Source organism: Arachis ipaensis, chromosome B10 (genome assembly GCF_059453495.1).
Source record: "Arachis ipaensis isolate K30076 ecotype BB chromosome B10, ASM5945349v1, whole genome shotgun sequence".
Taxonomy (NCBI): Eukaryota; Viridiplantae; Streptophyta; class Magnoliopsida; order Fabales; family Fabaceae; genus Arachis; species Arachis ipaensis.
The window spans coordinates 18,975,276-18,994,946 of NC_142435.1; the positions used below are offsets into that span (position 1 = coordinate 18,975,276).

At 33.9% G+C, this 19,671-nt stretch overlaps 2 protein-coding genes across 2 annotated transcripts; one reads left to right on the plus strand and one right to left on the minus strand.

The window, feature by feature from the left end:
- Window positions 1-4,599: 4,599 nt before the first annotated feature.
- LOC107620271 (protein FAR1-RELATED SEQUENCE 6-like) lies at window positions 4,600-7,721 on the minus strand. The gene is made up of 7 exons (XM_088489557.1): window positions 7,599-7,721; window positions 7,099-7,156; window positions 6,526-6,995; window positions 6,258-6,403; window positions 5,973-6,168; window positions 4,844-4,966; window positions 4,600-4,653 (listed from the first exon to the last, which is right to left on the minus strand). The coding sequence occupies exons 1-7, from the start codon at window positions 7,719-7,721 to the stop codon at window positions 4,600-4,602; spliced, it is 1,170 nt and encodes a 389-aa protein (XP_088345683.1).
- Window positions 7,722-12,058: 4,337 nt separating this feature from the next.
- Window positions 12,059-14,735, plus strand: LOC107624073 (uncharacterized). Its single transcript, XM_088506610.1, has 3 exons — window positions 12,059-12,925; window positions 13,422-13,532; window positions 14,142-14,735. Exons 1-3 carry the CDS (start codon window positions 12,311-12,313, stop codon window positions 14,298-14,300), a joined length of 885 nt encoding a protein of 294 aa, XP_088362736.1. The 5' UTR covers window positions 12,059-12,310; the 3' UTR covers window positions 14,301-14,735.
- Window positions 14,736-19,671: the final 4,936 nt, after the last annotated feature.

Below are 19,671 nucleotides of genomic sequence, written 5' to 3' on the forward strand. Positions count from 1 at the left end.
GAAAATAAAAAATTTATAAACACAAATCTGACTCTCAGATTTGTGAAATGTGACCCTCAGATTTTTGGATTTCAAATCTGACCTTTAGATTTTTGGTTTTCAAATCTGAGCCTCTGATTTTTTTTACTTTACTTCCACAATTTTGTAAACAGCCCTCATCTCCATAATACAAAAAAAAAACACCTTCTTCTCCAATATTAAAAATAAAAAGCGTTTATCTTCAACATAAGCTTCGGACACGCTAAATTGATGTAATCATGTCAAACTTTATAGCTTACTAACATCTTAAATCAACATTAGCCTACTAAAATACCGATAAAGTGTGAAGTAATCATGTTTTAGCCAAACATTCATACCAAAGTATGCTAAGTAAACAATGCCTTTCTTGAACAACATGAACAACGGGTCCTAAAATTGGTCCAATTCAACTAAAAACACACTACACCCCTAATTTCTCCCCAATCCTAATTTTAACCATCCTAATTTTTACCATCCTAATCATCCACCCCCTTTTTGACCTAGCAGTAAACAAGTTTCCTACCCCGAAACTGAAAGTGCAGTCACCGAGGAGAGCCCTCACCGTCGGCGCTCCATTACTAATCCCTACCAAGCTTGCTACAACGTGAACAGCCGTCGGAACCAAATAGCTTCTCGCCACCAGCTTCCATCCATCTTATCTCTCCGCTGCTACCGTCATCCAGAGCGCCCAGAGCGCCTCCCTCATGTAACCGTCAAGCGTCTGACATCGTGTACGAGCCCCTGGTCGTCGTACAGCCGCACCCCCGTGTCGTCCACTATCGGCCCACACTCGCAGTTGACGGCTTGGTCTTGTTTGCACCGCCTGTCGTCTTCCTCTATCAACCCTGACGCCATCGTTCTATGTGCCTGGTCGCATCCATCAAAGGTCAGTCAAAGGCTAACTATTTTTTTACTAATTAGATGTTCATTAAATTCTTTTGGTGATGGTTGTTTTGAACGGTTTTGCTGGTTGTGCGCATTGCTGAATCTGTTTAACTTTCGGGAGTGTTGATGGACATGATGGCAGGTTAATATTGTTGAATAGCCTCTTTTTTTCGTCTTGTTTTTTAATAGTTGACTGAATTCAGGTTTGTTCTGTCCCCGGGTATTAGTAAGTCATCAATTGGTTTGAAGCACGTTTTTTAAATTTGTTGCAATATGAGTTGTTTATGTATTGTAAAACAGATGGTTATTTCACTATGTGCATGGATGGTTGAAATTTTTTACAAGAATGTGAAATTTGTTTGAGTCTGGTGACCAATTTTTTGCTTCCATTAGTTCACCTACCTGTCTGTCACATGTGAATTACCATTCAATTTACCCGTTAGGTGTGTTTGATTTTGTAAAAATATGGTTTAAGTGGTTTCATTTGTTTTAGTTTTAGAATAATCTGCAAGCCAAATTATAATGCAACAACACCTATCTGTATATACGGTTTTCGAACTAGGTTAGGGTTGTTTGTTAGATTTTTAATCACAGTTGAAAGTGTAATATGTTTTTTCTGCACATGATTACTTGGTTATTTTGTTAGCTTTTGACCTTGGATATTCAATTTTGACTGCTTCCTTTGCAAGAAGATTATTATACCTGATTTTTGGTTGTTTGCCTGGTTACTTATATTGCTCGCTACTGTTGTTATACCGTTGTTGAGTTCCAATTTTTTTTCCTTAGAACATGGATGGTAATATTACATGGTGCATGGATGCTTGGATTAAAGCCAACAGTACGAAATATGTTTGAGTTTAGTGACCATTTTTTAGCATTTTTAGTTTATGTATTTGTGTTTCATGTGATTTACTTTGAAATTCTATCCATTAGGGATGTTTGGTTTTGGTTATGAATACTATGGAAGCCTAATTATAATATCATCAAAAATTATGTGTATATGGTTCTGGAATTTGGTTGGTATTATTTTTTGTGGTTTTAATCACAAATAAAATTGTAGTATGCTAATAATCCACGCATTTACGTTGTTAGTATGGTAACTTTTGATTGTGGATGTTCGACCAGGACTGCTTACTTATCCGGATGATTATTTCACCTGGTGTTTAGTTGTTTGCCTGTTTGTTCTAGTGGTTGATTATGTGATTGGTTGATTTTTTTGTTGTGATTGATAGTTGATTTTGTTAGCACTGCACAATATTAGTTGCTTTGCTTATCTGAAAAGGCGTCCATAATTAGTGTTTACCCATTTTAGTGTTATGCTGCTGTGTGTGTCGAGCTTTTGGGGTGGTTAGTTAGGTTTGTAATTCTAGTCTTATGATAACGTGTAGTAAGTGGCAAGGGATTTGTTTATTCAATTCACCATTTTAGTCCTATAATTTTGGAAAAGGATTTATTTGTTCAATTCACCATGAATGGGGACGTTTGTTTCACTTGTGAAGGGTATAATCTGCTTGTCATGCATGTTACACCATGCAGTTAATAGTTAAACATGTTATTTGTGAGTTCTTGTTACAGTGATTTATTCCAATGTGTTTGCAAGGATATTGGTGGCTGTATGCGTTTGAGGTGACAAGGAAAAGGGTGTTGGTAATCGATAGTCTGCATGATGAGGCACCCGACGATCAACAGAGGAAATTAGATGCATATGGGGTAAGCTAAAACACCCACTAATCTCCATATGCGTTGTTTATGGATACATCAATAACAAAAAATAAAAATTGACGAAATATCACTGAGTATTTTATAGGGACGACTAATTGAAGACATGGCTAAAGTGGTCATCCCGACATACGATCGCAGTACAAATGGCCCAAGTTATGCATATGCCAAACTCTCTATGCAACCAAACTGGTAAGTAGAGCACACCCAACAAATGTATCCATTCGCAATTGCTGTAACATTGATATCATCTTGATAGCACCATTCTTACTTCATTATGTAGTTGGGATTGTGGCATCTATGCCATTAAATTCATAGAGACATGGACTGAAGATTGTAAACTAGATGAATGGGACGATGTAAGTTAACCGGTCACTTTGTTTTTAATTTGTTATTTGTATTTCATATTACTTTGACACTTCGAACATTGCACTCACAATGAAAACACCATGCAAGATATGCTTCGATCAATGAGAGTGGAGCTCATGGTGGATATTGTCATGGGAGCACACAATGAATCAATTGATCAGGTGCAAACTTTGTTGGAATAAAATGATGAACGTGTACGCCATAACCATCTAAGAAACAAGAAAAAGGAGGTTAAATCACCATTCACAGCACCAAGCACAAGGACATTAATGAAACGGGTCAGAAGATTACCTGTAAAGAAGAACCGGAAAGGGAGAAAGCAATAGATGTACTTAGTTTTAATACCACAAATACGTTTTTGGCATTATTTACGTGTTTTAGCGGTGGAGTTTTGTTATAACAGATAGAATAAATTTTCATAGTGAATAACAGTTATATGGTGTATTAGTTTTCAAACTCCTCTGATTCTGTTCCATGATATTAGCGATGCGTAAAAGCTAATAGTAAAAAATGACACATGTAAAGGTAAGAGTATCCATCTGCATGCCTAATGAATCACAACTAATAGAAATAACCATCTGCTAGCCTATTGAATCGAACATCCAGCCTATACTACTTGTAACTAATCTGACACACTACACCAAGACTATTACAAATAACCCTCTGGGTACCAATAGAAATAACCATCTGCTAACCTATTGAATTGAACATCCAACCTAAACTACTTGTAACTAATTATACACACCACACCAAGACTATTACAAATAACCATCTAGGTACTAATAAAAATAACCATTCGCTAGCCTATTGAATCAAACATACAGCCTTAACTACATGTAACTAAACACACATGCTACACCAAGACTGCTACAAATAATCATCCAAGTACCAAGAGAAATAAACATCCGCTACCCTATTGAATCGAACATCCAGTCTAAAGTACTTGTAACTAATCATACACACTACACTAAGACTATTACAAATAATCATCTTGGTACCAATAGAAATAACCATCCGGGTACCTAGTGAAATGAACATTTAGAGTCACTCAAATGGTAACTAGTTAAACTAAAAGCAATCAAACAATTACAAAAGCTAATATTAGGGTAACCATCTGCACATATACAGAGTTGAATATCCAGGCGTCTTCAGCAATTGTTAAATGTAGTCAAGTCAAACTAGTCAACATGAATAACCATCCAATACAGGAACAAAATAACCATCTACAACCCTAATCCGTTGAACATCCGAATTATGTAACAAGTAATTTCGTAAAGAAAAAAGTAATCACTAATGTATTCTTCCAACAAATTGAACACAACATGAATTCATTCAACATTAGCCTACAACTAGTCAAACCACATAAAAAATAGAAACACGCTGGCCACGTGCACATAGCAAGAATCCAAAGTCACAAAATACCAGTTTCATAGACATTTGACCATCAACAACTCGAACTACAAAATAACCATCAAACATACATATTGTTGGAACACCAAACAAAAAGGACCTCTAATATAACATTGCAAATTCTGTATCCAAAATAGTCTGGGTATTGCCAAAAGAGTTTAACAGGGACATGAATCCACCAACTCCTTGCGGAACAATCTACCGAGCGGGAGCATCCAAATCTACATTTCTACAAGATTCTACACGATTATCCTGAAATAAACAAACTCAAACAAAAACAAGTCATTATCGACATAATCAACTATGTACTAAAAGTGAAACTTTAAATTAATTACGATACCTACCTGGTCTGAACTCTTCTGCTTTCTCTGCATGGATTTCTTGATCGATTTTTCCAACTCATATCCGAGCCTTTAACTTTTGGCCGACCCTTTGTGGTTACCTTTGATGGACCTTGAATGTCCTCTGTGCCCACCATGGAGGAAGTCTCTGTGGCGATGCTAGTGTGTGCATCATTCAGAGCAGCATGCAACATGTCTGCTTCATCGTCACCATTCACAAATTCCTACGCAACGCTGTAGAAGTGTGCACACAACCCTCTGAATAAGTTGTGGCTCTAATACGAACGTCTCACTTTGTGACTACTCTTAATGTAGGTGTGCTTGCGCTTTATGTTCTTGCTCCAACAAGGGAGAACATAGTAGGAAGGCACTTTATTCACTTTGTAAGAGGAAAACACTACAAGACAGTGGCAACACAGTATACCTGTACTCTCGAACAAGTTGCACTCACATCAAACCTTGTGAGTCGAATGGTCAAAATGGATGTTGTGCGTAACATATCAGGTCTTCTCATAGGCTAGTATTTCCTCTTCCATTTTTACATAGGGCAAGTCACCCTGTTCATAAACGGCACGAATATTACAATCAGCCTTCTTGCCAAACTCCATTTGGACATCCCTGAACATGTTATTGGTGTACTCTTGTTGAAATTGTCTTTCAATGGCTGAGCTAGTTTCACATGGGATTACTCCTCTCGAGTCTGCAGCATCATCCTCCAGTTTCTTCTACTCCTTGTTTCCAAGCACATTGTCAAACTCGTGGATGAACTGAACCAAGCTAGCCTTGCAATGTAAGAATCCACTAAAGAATGTGTGCATACTCTCACTCCTTTGCATACTCCTCATAGTAGCCTAAAATTGACCCTCGAAAAAGATCGGCACCCACAAGCATCGGTCCTCAAACAGGTTTACACAAAACAAAACACCAAAAACAGAACCCCGCATAAGGAACAGATTTTCAGAACAAAATACAAGAACATTACAATATCTAAGCAATTACGATACATGATTTAACTTAAAAGACATGAACCTGATAGCCATGTGTTGTGATGTAGGTTGAACTCAATGAATTCTGCCCAACCATCATCAAAACCTTAAACCGACCGAGAGTTCCATATAATGTGATTCAGCTCAGCATTCAACCTTCTAAACCTAGCATAACCTCCGAGCTTATACGATATCTTTTTCGTTATATGCAGATGCACCAATGGTGGCGTGTATTGGGTAAGACCTTCCTAATTGCACCAAATATGGACCTGCACTGGTCTATGATGATGCCCTGCGGTGCAGTTCCCATGCACTTCAACCATTGCGTGAACACCCACTCGAAACTTGGGATCTCCTTGCTGCCTAATAGAGCACAGCCTAGCAAAGTAGACTTACCATGGTGGTTTACACCGACAAAAGACGCAAACGGTAATCTATGCCTAAAGGGAAAACAACCACATTTAGGAACATCCAGCTAATACAAAATAACAAATAAAAAGTAAAGAACGTCAACGTAAATAAATTTTACCGGTTCGTGTTGTATGTGGTATCAAATGACACCAAGTCTCCATAGTATTCAGAAGACGCCTTGCACCTTGCATCCACCCAAACTTCACTCCTAAACTTATAATCGTCGTCCACATTCACTGCGTAGAAGAAGTTCAGATTTGTTTCCTTCATGCGCATGAAATAATTCAGCATCTATTTGACATCTGCGTTGACATTAGTGGATCGGAGTATTTATGAGATGTAATTTCTGGCATCTTTCTCTGAGAAGCCCTGGTTCGACGGCCTACCAACCTCATTAGCCAATGATAGAAATGTCTTGTTGGATCGAATGTCTGCCCATCATTAATCTCAATCACGCATTTCGCATGCTTGGTCAACTCACTATTCTCGTGGTAGTGCACTGCCTTTTTAGTTGAACATGGGTGCGAGTGCCTCAAATCAACCTTCAACAAGACCCAATTTTGCTTCTCCGTAACAAACTTTGCATATATCCTTGCTTTGCACCCCATGACTGCAATTGTGTTCTTCCATGTCAGTGCTTTGACACGAGACCCACGGAAGCCCTCTCGATTACAATAAATAGATTGGTTAATCGGCCCCTTTGTCATCCTGTCAAAATTTGTGTTCCGTATCTTACTTACAAAACTGACTTTCTTTGCGTAGCTTGCATAAAAATCCTGGGCCAGCTTCAAATGCTCAAACCGCATCCCAACTCTTGGTATTTCATCTTCGGCAAGGTAACTGTGATTCAGTAATTGCAAATCAGTTCAAAATAGACATCATTCGATGAACATAAGGATTAATGGTCGATTCAAACATGCGGTTCAAGAAAAAATAACAATAAACTAGAGTCCAAACCTCATCAACAAGATCCATGTCATCACTTCCAAACTCAGTAATATCCGTACATTTTATGGTCTACAATCAACTATACACAAACACAAACAAACAAACTAATTAGATACCGTACTATTAAATAAATATCAACTAAAAAGATTTTATGAATACTTTTTCTAAAAATATCATCAAAAATTTATTACTATACATGAATGAAAAGAAATCATAACAATGAGACATCTACTCATAAAAAGTCCCACCTAACTAGTTAGTCTTATATTAATTATTTATATAGAGCATGCATAGATCCACTACATCTGAAGTATACCTACACAACCTAAAAGCGAGTTTTCTTCTATGCTTTGAAAAGTCAAAAAGCGAGTCTATTATTGACGGACCAGAACACCGTAAAAAAATTTTGTGAATGAATATCGTCATGGTTAAAGAATGTTGAGCTTCAAATAACCATCTCATTTATATAAAAATAAACATACGTCCCAATGCACCAATATACATTTCTTACCTTGTTAGACTTTTCACCTTCCACATTGCAAGAATTGAGAAGGTTGTCATTTGAATGCGTGGTATTGTCGTCGGTGAAGGAAGCTGGGGCATGACAAACCGGTTCAACCACATTGGACTCCATTGAAGTGGCTGTGAGAGGTCACGTATGTATGAAACGACAGTCGTTGTATTCAAGCGGTTCAATTGGAGACGAAGAAGCGGTGACGGTGGACGCGGTGGGTTGCGGGGGGCGGCATGGTGCGCGGGTTTGTGGGTTGTGGGAAAAAAATTTTCAACGCATGGCGGACTGCTCAGACGTTGGCATAGAGGGAGGCGGCATCGGTTGCAGCTGTGCGGCGATGGCTGCAGTCCAGGGCGGGAAAAGTCCAGCAAGAGTAAGAGAAGATCAACGGCTAGTTGCAGAACCTCAATTCACCAACAAAGCACGTGCTGTTAAAGGTGATGAAACATGTAACTGCACAATATGCAAATCCTACTTTTTTAAAATTTGAAATATGGTTATTATTAGAAATTAATTACTCATGCCATTAATTAAATTTAGGATTAATTTACTTTTTTAACCCCATTGTTCACATTGTTTAGCAATGTTATTGTCTACCTATACTTTTCCATCTAATAATACTAACGCTTCGTTTGGTAAAATTTTTCAAAGAGGAGCTTGTACTTTTCAAAAGCACAAGTATCTCGTTTTATGTTTGGTAAATTAAGGTAGCGTTTGAAAGAGAGATTGAAATTGGAAGACAGAAATTAGAATAAATCTCAATATTGTGTTTGGTGTAAAGATATACAGAACTGAGTTATATGTCAGTATTTTGTTTGGTTCAAAATAAAAACAAATACAAAAATAAATAAAATGACTAAATTGCCCTTGCGATAATCAGAGATTTCAATAGAAAAATAATCTTAATCTTCAAGTCACATACTAAAAATTTAGATTCAGATCAACTAATCAATTGTATGAATTCATACACAAACAACACAGAAATCAATCAATTGTATGAATCAATTCAAAGTCAAAGAGGAACAGAGAAGCCATAAACAATCAACACAGAAACTTAGAGGAGAAAAAAAAAGATTGTAAAAAAATAACTTCCATAAGCTACTTTCGAAGAGTAAAAGTTGTACTAAACCAAGTTCAAGTAATCAGTCTTTCCGTTTGCTTTAAATTAATTACTATCAAAATAAACTAAATTACTCCTTGCTTAACATGTATTCATCCGTGTTTGATGTTAAAAAGACAACCGCTTTTAGATTGAAGTTTGTAAATGGAAATTTACATAAAATTGATTTTGTAAAATTGAATTTATTTAAAATTGAATTGATATTAATGTGATTTATATTTGACAACTTTTACACTAACATAGATTATAATAAGCTAAATGTTGTTTGAATTATATTATTCAAAAAAATTTTTAGATAAAAAAACTAAAAAAAAAACATGAATATTAATTGACAAAATAAATCTTATTAATCAATTTAAATAATCTTATCATTTTAATTTAGATATTTAAATAAATCTCATTAATCAATTTTATAATAAAAATTAATATTTATTTATTAAATTAAAATTAACATATACTAGTTGACAAAATATACTTTATATCAAAAACAAAAACCATATATAAATAATATATCAAAATATACTTTATTAAATTATATTATTTATAATTTTCCTATTACTCTCACTACTATTTTATTTAGTTTTATTTTAGATTGTAAATTTTTTTTACTTATAATTCTATTGTTATTTATAGTTAATTTTTTATTTACTTTATTTTTTTTAGTGGGATCAATAATTCATATTATAACAAAATTACAATAATAAACATAGTATACAACAATTACACTTACAAATTTTAATAAAGCCAAAAAAAATTATATAGACAAAATTAAAATACAACAAAAATAGAATAAAAGAACTCATATAAACAAAAAACAATGAAAATTCTATTAAAAGTATAATTATATATATGAAAGATTTGAGTAATAAAGAAATTACAAAGATAAAAATAAAAGACAAAATTAATAGGAAGAAAATAAATTCAATCAACTAATTGCCGAACCTAATTTTCTAACTACAGAAATTATAATATTTAATTTTACGTGAACACGAATTTAGGATGTGAAATCACATCGGCTTCTCGAAGAGAAAAAAATAACCAAACACAAAAAATAAGCGTTCAAAAAACATAAAATACAATTTTTCTCCTTTTCAACGTTAAACCAAATACAGTCTTAACTTTTATTATAAATAATCCATTATTCATATCTATATCAATCCACTATTACAACTACTAACACATGCTTATAAAAAAGTAATTTTTTTGTATTATTATAAGAACACAAGTTTTTTTGGGTATTATTATGAGAAAGCAAGTTAAACCAATCAAATATACATCAGATTCTTCACCAAAAAATATTTTTGGCCCAGGTCAAAGCTACAAATACCATTTTTTATTTTTGGTTAAATATGGAACAAACAAATTTATTTTATACACTATACCACATTTGGAGACCACTTATTCTAAGTTTCAACTAGCTTATGCAGGAAAAAAAAAAACAAAAATCAAATTTTGCCCTTCAAATTAACCAGCCCCTCCAAGAATTCATCGGATCTGAACAAATTGGACCACCAAGCATCTGAGCTGCAAGCCGTTCACAAAGGGCAAAATTGCAAGGAACTAAAGTCGAGTTGAACTCATTTTGACCTCTAAAATTTGGAGTTGGTCTCAATTTCAACTTTTAAATTTTTAGTTATCCAATTAACACTCTCAAATATTGGATCGTGTTCCACGTTTGTCTATATAGTTATCTCCGTTAATGGAGAACTGATGTGACACGTTAAGTTAACACGGTGTACATTTACGTGGCATCCAACTTACCAGAATGGATGTGTGATAAGTGAATGATGTGATAAAATTTATTTTCACTCAATATGAGTCCATACAAATTAGGATTTTGACATTTACGTAGAAGTCAAATTAAGCGAAAACAACTTTTTGCCACATCATTCACTCATCACACATTCATTTTGGCAAGTTGGGTGCTACGTAGATGCACACCGTATCAACTTAATATGCCACATCAGCTCTTCATTAACGGAGATAACTATAGAAACAAACGTGAGGCACGATCTAATATTTGGAGATATTAATTGGGTAATTAAAAATTTGGGGGTCGAAATTAAGGCCGATTTCAAATTTCAGGGGCCAAAATGGATTTCAACTCAACTAAAGTCAGACTTCTTTCTGACCAAAAAAAAAAGTCAGACTTCTTCAGTTAATAAGAGATTCAATTTTTAACTAAGTTGGATTGGTCTAATAGTTAGTTCACTCGTCTGTTTAAGCAAGTGTTGGGAGTTTGAATCCCGCCTTGTGCATACAACAACTCATTGGTCAGCGACAAATCTTTAAATGGATCTCAGTACCGCAGTGGATTAATCTTTAACCTGTCGAGTTAGAAGATACCGTAAAAAACTAAAAGAATCTTCCAAAACATTAACCTACCATTGAAGCACCAAAAGAAGCGGTTCTTGCTCAAGGACTAAGAAAGAGAAGAAGAGAGTTCTCTCTGCAAAAAGGACTTGGGCATACCAATAAAAATTTGTCACGTGACAAACTACAAACTATGTAAATTGAAATAAGAATCAAAATGTTAGAATTTAGTTAAAAATTAATTTTAATATGAAGATGAATATGATGATTTAGTTAAATATTAATATTTAAAATATACTATTATATTGTAAAGTATAAAAAAAATGTTTAATACGTATTTTGTATATTATCAAAATGATGATACGTATTTAATATACATTTTATATGTTGTTAGAATGATAACACATATTATAACATGTATCTTATGTGTTATTTTTCTATCTACAAACTTCATCTATATTCAAATAAATTTATTTTCAATAAAAAATAACAATATTTTTTTTATATAAGAAAAATGAGCTGAATCTAGTAACTGTTAAAATTTGCTCTATAAATACAACTTACACCATTTAATAGCTGATATTAGATTTTGTACTATACCATTAATTTATTTAAAAAAATATTCAACTTTAAAATAAATAAAAATATTGACAATTAAAAAAGACTTGATTATGATAATTCCACGTCGTCAGTAGTAAATTTTAACTATATGTTTTTTAAATTAAGTAATATTGTTAATTAGTTAAAATTTAAAATTGTCTATTATTATTGTTTTACAAAATTATTTAATTTTTTTTATGTTATTAATTTATAATACTAAATTATTTTTTAATTTATAAATTTTAATAATATTATTATAAAAAATTAATTTAATAACCATATTAATTTATTTTTATTTTAATTAATTAATTTGGTAGGACCACGATAAAAATTAAAATAGTCTCTTTTACTAAAAAAAAAAAGAAAAAAAAAAGTAAAAAACACTTTAGTCTCTATTTATTATTTATGATGTAAAAATTAATGTAAAATTATTTTTAATGATAATTGAACCATAAAGAGAGACTGGCAAAATTTCTCCGCTGGAGCTGCTCTTGTGGTTGTAAGCAATAATCTCAGACACATAGCCTTGGTATAGGGAAGAAGAAACAAAAATGCTCCAACCTACCATACCGTCGAATCCATCGCTACCAAACAAAACAAAACCCCAAAACGGCACTGTTTAAATGCTACTAAATACCAACACCAAAATCCTCACATTCAAGAAACGCTGGCAAAAATGATTCTCACTCGTCACCACCTTCATCACCTCTTCGCAGATTCAACCCTCAACTCTTCACTCAGAAACTGCACGCCAATTCCGAACCCTTCCACTCGCTTCCGAGTCACGTACCTCAACTCGTTCGCAATTCACAAAATCGCTTCGGTTTCGACCCGACCCGCGGGTCAGTTTAGCATCAGAGCCCAAGAATCTGATGACGCGGTTTCAAAACGCGTTCTTGGCGACTTCGATTTGGACTCGGCACTCTCCGTGCTGGAATTCGCGTGCCTTCTTTCGTCGGCGGTTGCGTGGGTTGGTTTTGCTGTGATTGCTGGTTCGGCGAAGCAGGGGTTCTTGGTGGCGATTGGGGAGACTAGGGTTAGGGTTGTGGTGGCTGTGTGTGGGGTACTCATGATGGTTGGTGGGATTGCGATTGGAGCGTGGATTCGGAGGCGGCAATGGAATCGAGTTTGTGGCGGAACGGGAAAGGTGAATTTTGTTGGGAGGATTGAGAAATTGGAGGAGGAATTGAGGAATTCTGCCACTGTTATTAGGGTTTTGTCGAGGCATATAGAGAAATTGGGGACAAGGTTTAGGGTCACTCGCCAAAATTTGAAGGATCCCATAGCTGAGGTAATTATACTATTCTTTCTATCAAGAATGCTCGTGTTTGGCAATTGTTTCACATAAGGAATGTGTTCGATTTGAGTTATTAGGAATTTGTAGAAATTGGAACTTGTTTGCTAATCTAATGAGCTCATATAATAGTTACTGGGCTATGATTTATGGAAGATCTTTGTAGATTGAAATATCAGTGTATCGCATTAGGTTCCTGTGTGTAGGTTACTTGCAAAGCAAGAAATTTACTGATAAGTCATAATAATGAGATTAATTATAATGAGCGAAATACTCTGAAAACATGCCGGAACCATTTCTCCAGGTGTAAGCATGTCATGCTGTCTAGCTGACAAATAAGCGCAATATAGCTTTATCTTGTAAAATGGAAGACTCGGGAAATATAGCATTTTCTCATTATGATCATTTCTGGTGACCGATTAATATTTAACACTTTGGATTATTGCTAGAGAAAATGGTTAACAGAAAATAATTGTTCATTTGTTTCTTGCAGGCTGCAACTTTGGCACAGACGAATTCTGAGGCTACAAGAGCACTAGCAGTGCAATCAGATATGTTGGAGAAGGAACTTCGCGAAATTCAAAATGTTTTACTAGCAATGCAGGTAATCATCCCTCCAGTATGTTATTTAAACTTTCCACAGAAGATTTTATGTTTAAGTGAATGATGATGATACATACCTGGCAGATATATTTGAGAACCACAAAATAAGTTTCAATGTCACGGTTGTAGTGTAGATTATTTTTTTCTTGAATATAGGAGTCATATTAGTGTCTTAGTTGAATCATTGTTAGCATACTTTAGCACAAATGTAGAAAGTCCTAGTTACTATAATGGTATCACTTTTGTGTACTCAGTTTAATGGCAGTGGATTAAATTAAATGCTTCTCTTAATTACAATATAGATTAAATGTTAGAGCTAGGCATAGCTAAAATTTTTATTTGTTTAATGACTTAATCTCAGTGCAAAATTCTCTTATATTAGCATTCTATTAGGTATTTCCATATCCAATCAGAGTGGTTTTTTTTTGAGACAGTTGGTATGGCAGTTAACAGTTCTTGTTTACATGGCAAAACCTAATTGAATGTTGAATGTCAGTATAAAAGGGTTTTCCACAGGTAGTGCATACATGCTGGCAATTGTTCTTGTTATCTTTGGCTGGGTGGGATATACCATCAAGTTTGACTTGATTGTATTTGAATGCTCATGTAGGAACAACAGCAAAAACAACTTGATCTGATTCTTGCAATTGGGAAGACTACTAAGCTGTGGGAAATCAAACGGGAAACTAGTGAAGAACATGAAACTACATTAGATACACCTAACTTGGCTGAGGGCGAGGTAAAGCAGAAGGAAGTTCACCAAATTTGAGGTTTAAATTTAGCTGAGGAGAGGAAAATCCTGGATCCTAGAAGTGGCAATTGGAAAATGGTGAAGATTTGAAGTCACATGTCTTTGTACAACATTGTTACATTGTTGCTGTGTATACCAAATGATCAATCATCACAACTGAAATTACTTAGGAGTTTAATTGGCATACAAATCATGATTACTCGTTTTTTTTTTTTTTTTTTTCTATTCCCCTCGGTTGGAAATAGTTATACCAAACTTTCCACGAATATAGGTGAGGAGAAATCACTTGAAACAAATTAAGATTGGAGAATGACTGAACTCCATTTGGTGCCCTGGTAAAGCTCAGAATTGTTTGAATTTGTATGTACTTTTTGATTCGGTCTGTAACGTACATTGTCAATATTTGTTTTGAGGAAGCATCGTTAATAAAAAGGTCAATCTACACTTTTTGTATACAAGTTTGTGTATCTGGTGAAATTGTGCTTTAAGTATGTTACTTCTTACTTCTTACTAACCTTTACGTTGATTAGTAGCATGGTAATAAGGAGTTTAGAAGTGATTTTATTTAGGTTAAATTACACAGTTGGTCCCTATATTTTTAGTGAAATTATAAATTGGTGTCCTTATATTTTTAGTGAAATTGTAAATTGGTTCCTACACTTTAAAAGTTTGTAATTAGATTCCTAAAGAGAATTAAAATTTGCAATTTAGTCCCTGTTGTTCAAAAAGTATTTGATTTAACAAAATATTCTCAGCATATTTTCTATTTTAAACATGTGAGCTACACATGTTTGACAATAGAGATCAATTTGTAATTTTAGTGAAAGTATGGGGACCAACCGTGTAATTTAACCATTTGAAAATGACCAAAAACTTCCTAAGCTATCTGAACCCACCCTGCCACTCCCTAGCTCTCTTACTCTCACTTTCTCACTTTCCAAAATGACACCCCAACCCCAGCGTGCTCTATTTCTTACTTCGGCTCACCATCGTCGTACCTCTCGCCTCCGTCACCGCGCCGGATCCACTAATAAATTGAGTTGCTATTTTTATGTTGATTTGTTCTCTTACATTTATTGGTGTCCAGTATTAAGATTGAAAGAGAAGAAAAAGTTGTCTGATGAGAGAGACAAGATGGAGGCAAGAGGCGAGACCTGACTCGTGAGCACAAATGCAGTGGATCCGGCGTGGCGACGGTGAACCGAGGTGAGAGATAGAGAGCGATAGGATTGGGGTGTCAGTTTGGAAAGTGAGAAAGTGAGAGTGAGAGAGTTGGGGAGGGGCGGGGTGGGTTCAGATAGTCTAGAGAGTTTTTGGTCATTTTAAATGGTTAAATTACATGGTTGGTCTCCATACTTTCACTAAAATTATAAATTGGTCCCTGTTGTCAAACATGTGCAGCTCACATGTTTAAAATAGAGAACATTCTAAGAATATTCTGTTAAATCAAATACTTTTTGAACAACGGGGATTAAATTGTAAATTTTAATTCTCTTTAGGGATCCAATTATAAACTTTTAAAGTGTAAGGACTAATTTGCAATTTCACTGAAACTGTAGGGACCAACTGTGTAATTTAACCTTTTATTTAGGACGATTGCTTCATTTCTTGGGTGATTAGTGCTAGAAGAATAGCGAGCTAGACCGTTTCTACCCTTTTAGCTACTCTGTTATGTTGACCGTGCACTACTGCAGCGAGCTCGAGTTTGACGGAAAAAGTTTACTGGCAGTGGTTTGTATGATTTCCGTTTTTATTTCTAGAATTAAGTATGATTTTGGTCTTAATAATTTTATCCCAAAATCAAAATTGTCTTTAAAATTTATTCATCCAAAATTGTTGGTGAGGTTATATCATATACAACCGAGGGTGTAAAATTTATTTGTAAAAGTCTAGTTTCTTTTACTATTTCTTGCACGTTGTCATTTGCAGAGTGAAAAAATAGATTATATCAATACATACACAAAGATATTTTAAAAAGCGTTAGTAGTATTTTATATAGGCAACCAATGATGGTTTTCAATGGTGTGATACAATTTCAATTAATGAATGTGGCTGATGAAGCCACTATGCTAGAGATGTTAATGATTTATAGACAAAATCAAGCTCATGTGTCGATCCTAGAGTTGTATATTGAGTTCGAGTAATTGGCTATTAGCCACAAAGCAGACAAATCGTTGTTAAGTGAAGGAGACAACATAAACTGGGAAGAAAACAATAGTAACAGTAAAGAAGAGTTCTTAGCCAACAATGACATGTTGGGAGGAAGCGACGGAAAGGACGAGAGTACTGATAGGGAAGTTTATGCTTCAATAAACACGGCTGTAAGCCAACATTCTTTCGATGTGCCATCTTTCATGAGTGCTTTGGATTTCGACGCTATACACACACCAGAATTTGCTGAGTTTGTAAACCTAAGTATGTGACTCTATCATTTTCTAAAGAATGTTGGTTAAATTACTTTTTTTTTTAAAAGAATGTTGATTATTTCAAGATTTCGCATGTCTTTAAGTAGTTGTTAATAAGATTCTTTTGCACAAAAAAAAAAAAACAAATAAGTTCCGTTATTTTGCTTGATATTGTAAGTGCATGAAACAAAATGCCTACAAACCAGTGATACTAATTTTTATTATATTTCTAGATTTCTAGTTATTACCGCTTCAGGTTGCATATCGCCCAGCAGCTGCTTAAGCTGTGCTACTTTCATTTCTTTATGCTTCTAGTGTTGCTTCCAGTTAATCCACCTGAAAAATTAAACTTTCTAATTAGAAACATAACAATAATAATTTAATATTGTAATACATCATGTAATAATTCTATTTCATGCTTGAAGAAAAAATTTTACCTTCGTGCCAACGGAAAGACTCCATCTGGAGGAACGGGTGCTGGAATCGGAGCTAGCCAAGACATTCACTCCCATGTCCAGACATGCAACAGCACTAGTGAACCATCCATCTCGTTCATATCATAATGTGAGGCTCGACATAACGACTTATATAGATACGCCAAACATGCTGATCCCCAACTATAAGATCTGATTTCTGAAAAATTCTTCAACAGGGGCAAGTACTTGCAGCTCACTATCGACATCGACTTGTCAGGAAATAAAATGGTATCAATCAAGCAGAATATGTGACATCGAACATAGCGTTGCACATACTCTACAGTGTCCAACGCCTCCGTATCACAGATTTATCTGATCCATGATAGCTTGATCGCGCTAGATACATGACCATACTAAAATATAGATTGCAAATGGTTCAAAGAAAAAGAAAAAGAAAGTTCTAAATGAGCTAAAATTGATGTGTTTTAATTAGGTAAAATTGTCTTTGTGCATGTTAATAGTTGTGCTAATATACAATTTACTTTTTTCAATTGAACCTTTTAGATAGTGGATCAGTGGTACAATTAAATTTCAGTCTTTATCATGGACAAATTATGAATTATCAGTTTAGAGATTCCAGGAAATAAGATAGATTTTTCGGTATTTATTTGAATGAATTTCGGTGCAATTAATGCAATATTTTTATTATTTTAATAGAAATGAGATTACTTTCTAAATTGTGTTGTGTTGTTCCATTTATCAAGTTACTGTTGGTTTTTAAATTACTTTTTTCAATTGTTTAATGGTAAATAGTTTCAGGTGGGAATGTGAACAAATTTCGATGCATTTGTTGTTTCTTAAATATATTAAACCTAAATAATATGAACTTTGATTAATATGGCTTTAGATTTTGCAACACAATACAGAAAGGTTCATAGAAGTTTAATTTGGCAAAGAAATTCATCAAAAACTTCGATTGAATATTTATAAATATGCAAAGGATGTGTTTGTTTTAACTATACAGTATACAGATAATTCAATACTCAACTAGTGTAAAAATTCTTAACAATTTACAACATTCAATTTATACACTTTTTATATCTCCTAATGAATATTTACAGAAAGGACTTGAATCACTTGATATTGCAGCAGATGGCTTCGAGAGTCTTATGGCTTTAGATTCAACAATGACTTTATTTTTCAATTGATTTATTTCGTTAAAGAGAACAATCGAAACATATTCCACTCTGAAACGATCAACTTGTTGTTCCTACAATTAAAATAAACTTATTTTTAATTCATGTTAATTTGGAAGTAAAAAAATTATCTATTTTTAATAATACTTACCTGTTTTCAATTTTTTCATGTATATTTTTTTTCTTGACCTTTTTGGGATTAATTGTCTCCAACCATTTCATGACATATATTTTGCAATCCTAGCTAATAAAAAAATGAAATAACAACGTAAAACATGTTTAATAGGACAAAAACAGGAAAGCAAAGTAACATTATTTACGTTGTTCGTTGACCACTGATTGAAATATATAGTGCTTCCATGCCCTCTTGATTGTCTACCAAAGATTTTGCTTTAGCATACACCTTCATTTTTGATATCATCAAGCTCTGAAAATTACAAAAAATCAAACATAAGAAGAAGTACAAATTAATTTTAGATAAAAAAAAGTGATCAAAATAAGTGCACGTTACGTGACACAGAATTGCACCAAAATTAATTAATGATTACAACGCACAAACTCATTTCAAAAAAAGAACATAAATAAGATAAAGAAAATAGAAATATTCATTATGTAAATAACTTACCGCAAATTATTCATTTTTATTCTCTTATTACTGGGAGATTCCTTATGAATGTAGTCAAACACATAAGATTTTCTTTTACACATCTATAATCCACAGTCACCAATGTCCTCCATGACAAATTAGGACAAATAGCTGAAATTTGGTTAAATAGAACAATATTTTAGTCTAAATGACACATAATGAAAGAATTATTTAAAAAGTTTTAAAAATAAAAACTTACAAATGGGTGAGATGTTAGTTTTTTTTTTTTAGAAAAGAGAGGTACTCCTTATATTCATTGATGTTGTAGGCCTTCTTGGTTGCTAGATTAATGTTATTCTTAAACTTCATCAACATGTTATTCTGCACCGAAATAATCACTTTAGCATACAATATATTTTCAAAATGCACCAAAAATTGAGATTAAAGTTTAATGGTAGTAGAACTTACCACAATATCAGATGAGACATAGTATCTCTGTGCTTAAAATCTTTTAGATTTTTTCTTGTTGAGAAGTTGGCATACCGCGGAGACCACCTATGAAAATAAAGGACCCAAATGTATTACATATATGGCACAATAACTTGTAAGAAAAAGCATTAGTGTTATAGCAGAACCAGATTTTCTACAAATTCTTTTGGTTTTAAAGATGTAAAGTAATATCTAGTTCTCGAATAGATTTTCATGATTCAACCCGAATATGATCTCCCATTAATTGCTGCTCTCATCTTTGAAAGTCTTGATATTTGTGGCCCAATGAATCCCTAA